Source organism: Gekko japonicus, unplaced genomic scaffold (assembly GCF_001447785.1).
Source record: "Gekko japonicus isolate JY-2015 unplaced genomic scaffold, Gekko_japonicus_V1.1 scaffold2120, whole genome shotgun sequence".
NCBI classification, from domain to species: Eukaryota; Metazoa; Chordata; class Lepidosauria; order Squamata; family Gekkonidae; genus Gekko; species Gekko japonicus.
In genome coordinates this window covers 97178-104439 of record NW_015174901.1, presented here as the reverse complement: position 1 = coordinate 104439, position 7262 = coordinate 97178, and the positions used below count along the sequence as shown (strand labels likewise).

The window sequence follows — 7262 nt, the reverse complement described above, 5'->3', positions numbered from 1 at the left end:
CCCCCCCCCCCGTAAAGGAAAAGAGAAATCAGGGTGCCTGCCTTAATCCCATTAATTTATTTATATTCTTCGGAGTATTAATTATCAGTCCAAGGCCGATTTCAAATTATTGCAATTGCAGCTCCATTGTTCGCTCCAATTGGTGGCCCCGCCCCTCTTTTGTCTGGCGGCGCGGTGATTGGTCGGCGGCGGGTGGGGGCTGCCGTCAGCGCTCGGAAAGCCCATTCATCTGTGCACTTGGGCGTTGGACTCCGCATCTTATTAGCAACCAGGGAGATTTCTCCATTTTCCCCTTGTCTACAGTACGGCTACAAATCTGGGATTTTTTATTACTTCTTTTTTTGTACTAAACTTGGGCTTCTAATATTTTTGCTCGACTTTTTCCCTTCCATTTCCCCCCTTTTCTTCCTGTGCTGCTGCCTTTTTTTGATCGCTTCAGCTTTATTTTTTTTATTCAAAAAACCCCCCCAGGAGTCTATATATAAATATAATCGGTTCTCTTCTCTTCCCCCCCCTCCTCCTCCCCCTCTGGTGTGCTTGTGTGTGTGCGCTGCTGCTGCTCTTCAGGCTGCTGGTCGACCAGCATTTCTACGAATCCGCCGCTCTTTGTTTCCTCTCCTCTTGGATCTGTTGAGTTTCTTTGTTGAATAAGCCAGCATGGGTGCCCAGTTCTCCAAGAACGCTGCAAAAGGCGAAGCCGCTGCCGAGAAACCCGGAGAAGCAGTGGCTGCATCTCCTTCCAAAGCGAATGGCCAGGTAAGAAGGGGAGCGTGGATTTTATTTTTAAATCTTGCATTCCGTGTTATAGTGCTGCTTCCTTATTTCTCCTCGCCGCGGTGTGCATTTTAAAAGCTGACCTCAACCCCTTCTCTCGCTCTGTTTTCAAATCGTTTAAATGGAAAGGTGTGGCTTTTTTCGCACAGTTTTGCATGTACGGACTTGGTTTTTAGGGTTCAAGCCTGTGTTTCAGACTCCCTCCTTATACCCGATCTTTAAAAGATAATATGGGAGGGGACAGTGTAGGATGCCTTCTCTTTTGTTCGAAGACAATGTGGTTCTGTACTTAAACTGGGGGCATCTTTGTCTTCATGGCTGGAGGATGTTTGCGTGCATGTGTGAGATCCGAGGGTGATAATGGCTGTCTTGATGGACGGTCTCCCATGGCTTCCTATACTGTAACGCTCTATTTTCGTCTCCCTCTCCTTTGGCGCGTGGGGGGGGTCATTGGTGATAAGGCAATGGCAAGAGAAAACGGTGGATGGGGGGGGGGCGCTGGAGAGTTGTCTGTGTTGAGGAAGGGGTTGTTGACGAGATCTTCTCCATCTTGCCTGCTGTGTTTCTTGCTCGGTTCATAGCCTAAGCTGAGTGTTCGTGTGTGTGTGTGTGTGAGAGAGAGAGAACTCTGCGAGGAGGAAGCGCCCGCGCCTGTTCTATTAACTGTTGCTATGGAATGCAGCCGAGCGCCGACCCCAGAGGGGTAACTGCAGGGCAGGTTTGGGCTTTCGCGCGCGGCGTGCCTGCGGCTCGGTTCCCCTGCTTCCTACCCTGTGCTTCAGCCCGGCGCGCGCGGTCTAGCCCGGGCTTGGCGACAGCCTGTAGAACAGTGAGCGGCGACGGCACCACGCCTCTGAGGCTGCAGCTGCTCGACTGGCTGTTTTCGCCCGTCCTTCGGGGCTTCTCCCCTCCCCTTCGAAAGCGGAGGCTGGTGGAAAAGGCAACAAATGCGATAGAGCCTCCGGTAGGCAGACAATGGCGGGAAGGAGGCATTCTTTCTCCAGTGTTTGTATTGGAGGCGGGGAGGGGGAGAAAGAGGACCGGGTCGGTTGGGGGAAGCGACATAGAGCTTTGTTCGCCTCGGCTCCGCAATTCTGGCCGAGGCGCGAGCGAAGCTTCCTTCTGCCCCGCCAGCTCGTCGCTTCTAGTCTCCTCCCTCCGTGGCTTCCTCGATTCCTCCCTCCCCGCGACGCTTTTTCGGTCCTTTTTCTAAGGTGGAGCCACAGTGCCCTCTGGAGGTGGAGATGCGAAGTAGCGGCTCTGCTTGGTCTCTGGAGCGATGGAGGAGATTAGTTTAAATCGCCCAAGGGAAACGTGGACAGCTGCCGCCCTGTGTTTCTCGAGGCTGCCCGAACTTCGGCCCTACCCTAAGATGTAAGGTAGCTGGAGTTCAGGGTCTGAGTCTGCATTGCTTCTCGCCTGCTGTCAGACGCTTGAGAATATGTCTCGCTTTTCCCCTCTCCTCATAAGAAAAGCCACGGGAAAGTCTGGCATTGTGCATTGTGCAGTTATGATAAAGAAACACTTTGGCTCTGTTCCGCTCCAGTTAATATTACTAAAAAGGCATCTTGTGGCACCTGAAAGACTGCTGGGTCTTGTAGCCGCAATGCAAGGCTCCCGTTTCTAGTTTGTTGCCACTGACTAACCTGACTGCTGCTGGAATCTTAATGTTAAGAAGCCTGTGTGATCCAGGTCATCTAAATAACCAACCTGGCACTTGCTCAGAAGGGTTGGGGGGGGTGCTCTAGAATAAGATGCGAGGGAAATGGGCATGGTCTTCAGAAGGCATGGTAGATCTTCCAGCCAATAATGCCTCGTTAATTTCTTCCAGGAGAATGGCCACGTGAAGGTGAATGGCGATGCCTCGCCAGCAGCTGCAGAGGCAGGCAAAGAGGAGGTCCAAGCCAATGGCAGCGCGCCAGCAGAGGAGTCAGTGAAGGAGGAGCAGACCCCTTCCGAGCCAGCCTCTGAGAAGGAGGCGGCAGAAGCAGAGAGCACTGAGCCAGCCTCTCCTGCGGAAGGGGAGTCTTCCTCGAAGACTGAGGAGGGAACTACCCCTTCTTCTAGCAATGAGACCCCGAAAAAAAAAAAGAAGCGCTTTTCCTTCAAAAAGTCCTTTAAGCTCAGTGGCTTCTCCTTTAAAAAGAACAAGAAGGAGTCTGGGGAAGGAACCGAAAATGAAGGTGCGGCTGCTTCCACAGAAGGAGGCAAGGATGAGGCAGCTGCTGCCCCAGAGACTGCAAACAATGAGGAGAGCAAACCTGCCCCAGAGGAGTCCTCTGCTGTGGCTGCTGCTGCTGCTGGCAGCTCAGAGGAGACAAAGGAGGAGACTGGTGGCTCACAGGAGGCCAAATCGGAAGAGACTGCACCACAAAACCCTTCAGGAGAAGAGGGTAAGCCGGCCGAAGAGCAGCAGCAGAAGCCTGAGGAGAAACAGGAAGAGGCGACCGCTGCCCCTAGTGCTACCACCGAAGCCACCTCAGCTGAACCAGAGGCGCCCAAAGCAGAGGAGCCGGCGGCAGCTCCAACACAGGAAGCCCCATCTGAGTCCAGTCCAGAAGCTCCACCAGCTGAGTCGGCAGAGTAAAGAATTGGCAGTTTTGCAATGATTGAACTTTTCTTCCCCCCCTGTTTGTTTGTTTGGAGTGGTGCCAGGTACTGGTTTTGGAGAACTTGTCTACAACCAGGGATTGATTTAAAAAAAGATGTCTTTTCTCTTTTTTTGTCTCTACCCGCAGATCCCATCTCAGATCATTCTGTTACCACCATTCCAAATTGGTAGAGGAGAGACTAAGTGTCTCCCTCCTCCTCGTTCCTCTTTTTTTTTTGCATCAGTATTAATGTTTTTTGCATACTTTGCATCTTTATTCAAAATGTAAACTTTTTATTTCCTCTGTCAGTCTATGGACATGCCCATATATGAAGGAGATGGATGGGTCAATAAGGGATAGCAAATGAAGTGATAGGGGTCACAATGGGGAATTAGTGGTGCAGATAACTTGCCAAGAAAATGTGCCACAAGAAATAAGGGGTTAGTCTTTTTTAAAAAGAAAATTATTACAATGTATTTTGTGAGGCAGATGTTCTATAAGGTTTACAACACTACAGATCTTGACTAAGAAGGAAAAAGAAATTCCAATACTCAGATTTTAAAAAAAAATCATAGTCTTAGGAAATTCATTTAAACCATAGGAACTTTTCACTTATCTCATGTTAGCTGTACCAGTCAGTGATTAAGTAGAAATACAAGTTGTATAGGCTTTATTGTTTATTGCTGGTTTATGACCTTAATAAAGTGTAATTATGTATTACCAGCAGGGTGTTTTTAACTGTGACTATTGTATAAAAACAAATCTTGATATCCAGAAGCACATTAAGTTTGCAACTCTTTCCACCCTGCCCATTTTTTTTTGTAAAATTGCAGTAATCTTGGACCTTAAAACACACACACACACACACACAATTTTAAACTCAACCAAGCTGTGATAAGTGGAATGGTTACTGTTTATACTGTGGTATGTTTTTGATGACAGCAGACGATGCTTTCTTATTCCAGTTGTCTTTGAGAATAAAGGAAAAAAACCAATTTCAGATGCAATGGTTTTTGTGTAGCATCTTGTCTATCATGTTTTTTTGTAAATACTGGAGAAGCTTTGACCAATTTGACTTAGAGATGGAATGTAACTTTGCTTACAAAATTGCTATTAAATTCCTGCTTAAGGTGTTCTAATTTTCTGTGAGCACACTAAAAGCGAAAAATAAATGTGAATAAAATGTAGAATTTGGCTGTGTTTCTTTTTCTGGATGCTCTTGATAGCTTAGTAAGTTGACTGTAATGTCTAAATTTGTATAAAGTGGCACTTGTTTGCCATTAAATGTTACTCTTGATTTCTAAATAATGGAACGTTGGTCTTCTGGGCCCTCCAAAAACAGTACCTGTAGAACAAAGATCTTGAAGGGCTTGTAGATGCATTAGGTTTAAGCTAAACAACCTGTGCCACTCTGGATACTTAATTGGCTAATATGAGATTTGAGAAAACAGAAGACAAACTAGAATACGTTCAAAACAGGCTTGCACCAGTTGACTTTAGCTAGAGTGGTTGTGTATGTAAGCAAAGCCTTAAGGACCAGTCTGTGGTACACTAGATTATCTATTATCTTGAGTTGACTTGACACTTTGGCTGTGGTTGTTTGGAATATCAGAAGCCTCAACCTGAGTTTTCAAACATGGGTACCTGAATTCAGGTATCAATACAGCAAAGGTCTAATCTTACATGTAAGTTGTTAACCATTTCAATATATACTTCAGTGCTTGACTTTGAGCATATGCAGCCTTGGAAGTCTGGCCTAAAGTAAAAGCTTTTGTTCTACCAAATTGTTGAGCAATATTTTTTACTCTCAGCCATAGGTAACAAAAAAAATTACTACATTTGTCTATAAAATAGTCACTTGGTGCTTGCCTTTAACTGTTCAGACTTTTGGGCTAATTTCCACCATATTGCTCAGGGCAAATTATGCCTTAATAAAACAGTAGGCTTTTGTAAAAACAAACGCAGAATAGTAGTGTTGGAGGGTGGAAATTGATTCAAGGAAGTGTTGCTCCTAGGTTTTAATAGGTGAAATTTAGTGTTACACTTAACTTGCTTCCATCTATGTTTTCAGCAGTAACTTGCTTTGGAAGCAATTACACTTCATTTTATGAGAGAGTGGCACATTAGCACCTTGTTCCCTAAAGAACAAAGTCAGAGCTGAATGAAGTTCAATGGATTCCATACTGAATACATACTCTTATTCAGCCGTCCACGTCTTTTATTTTTTATTTTTTGTGGCTTGTATATATACTCTGGTCACCCTGGTATTCTCTGTAGTGTTAGAAATGTATTGACTTATTATGCTTTAAATGGCCATGGGATGAAATAAATGGATGTAAAATGAGATCCTCCATACCAGTGTCATTTTTGGACTTCATTGGTTGGGGTACTTTCCATGCAGAACTCTTTTTAAAGGGTTTATAACATTAAGGTTGTGAATTTCTGTTGCGTGGCTTAGCTCAATATTTTGTTTAAAAAGCATTAATAAAGGCAGTGAATTTTGAATGGAATTCCTCCCTTCTGAGTTGCACGAGCTTAAGTTTTATACCTACTTCAATATACATAAGTACATTGAGTTCAGTAGGATGTAGGGCCATTTTGTATTTTCAGGTTTATTAAGGATATTGGTGAATGAAAAAGCATGTATCAAGTAGACATGATTAGCTGCAGCCTTTTGGCAGTATACTGTATGATTTATTTCCCTTCAATTAATATGTTAAGTTGCTCTCAAGAGTATAGATTGAAAGACCCAATTTCTTAATATTCTTTTTTTTTGTCTCAACAATAAATGCCTACCCCAAGACCAGTTCTAGGTTACTTCTAGGGTAGTAATTTTAAACCCATTGACTTCTGGATTTAGATGGATGTGACTCTGTTTACTGCTACAGTGTATTCCTAGATAGAATGATTCCAGTCCAAAGACAATGAACTTCTGTGGATGTAGATGGTACATGTATCTTGCAACGAGTAATAGTGTTGCATTCTTTAAGTTTGTGTCATTTACAGTTTAGATGTATGTTTTTTACTACTTTCAGAACATGTCTGGTTTATATGAAGCACAATTGTGAGTAGAATAAGGTGGTTCTGTTGCTACTAGTACACTGATCCCAGACTAAAGTTGGCTATTTAGCCTTGGCAATAATACTCTCTTCTACTTGAGTCAGTTAAAATGGACACCACTGAAAATAGCTTATCTAGATAAAATGGTGGTGGTTAAGTAATAATTGTTATGTAAACAGTTTACCATAGAAATGGCAACTGTTGAATAATTTGAACAGCAAGTAATTTATATAGACCTTAATGCACAAAATTATTGAAGTTGCAGCCCCAAGTACCGTAGCTTTGTGTTGTTTCCTTGATGCAACTTACTAGGGTGTTCTGGACTGGAATGCTGATGTCTTACTTAAAAAGGGGAATCATGACATAATGATCTAAGGCTGAAATCTTAAGCATTCTTGGAAGTAAGTACCAAGATGTTGACTGCATTCTTTAGCATGCTTACTTCAAAGCCACTGAAATATTATCAGAATGTGGTAAATAAGACAGGCTTTGAATTTCATTGCTCAATTCCAAGCTTACTGATTCAGTCTTGCTGATTTCAGTGGCATTCCTACTAAATGTGTCAAAGATCACAGCCTTGGGGTGACTGGCCTAAAGCTGATCTCTGAAGCCAAGTTTTATTTTTGGTGCTCTGTTTCCTAGCTTACAGTGGTCCTAACGGAGTGACACTTTCCCCAGCTTCAGACTTTAGCCAATTGGATGATTTGCCATGGCTAACTTTAGAGGAAATTTCAGCTCTGGTATGCTCTGTACAGACCAATTCCATTGTAAAGAAAATAGTGGTTGTGTTGTGTGGAGATTTAGCCAAATAGGTTTTTTGCCCATTACAGTGGTTGC

At 43.9% G+C, this 7262-nt stretch overlaps 1 protein-coding gene across 1 annotated transcript; it reads left to right on the top strand.

Moving 5' to 3' along the window:
* The first annotated feature begins 508 nt into the window (after window positions 1-508).
* On the top strand, window positions 509-5712 carry MARCKS (myristoylated alanine-rich protein kinase C substrate). Its single transcript, XM_015424993.1, has 2 exons — window positions 509-756; window positions 2606-5712. The coding sequence occupies exons 1-2, from the start codon at window positions 658-660 to the stop codon at window positions 3359-3361; spliced, it is 855 nt and encodes a 284-aa protein (XP_015280479.1). The 5' UTR covers window positions 509-657; the 3' UTR covers window positions 3362-5712.
* Window positions 5713-7262: the final 1550 nt, after the last annotated feature.

Bases quoted from the DNA above. Each gene is read 5' to 3' on its own strand.
- MARCKS (XM_015424993.1), top strand. From the start codon at position 658: ATGGGTGCCCAGTTCTCCAAGAACGCTGCAAAAGGCGAAGCCGCTGCC. The intron at 757-2,605 runs GTAAGAAGGGGA...AATTTCTTCCAG, and splicing joins CTTCCAAAGCGAATGGCCAG to GAGAATGGCCACGTGAAGGT.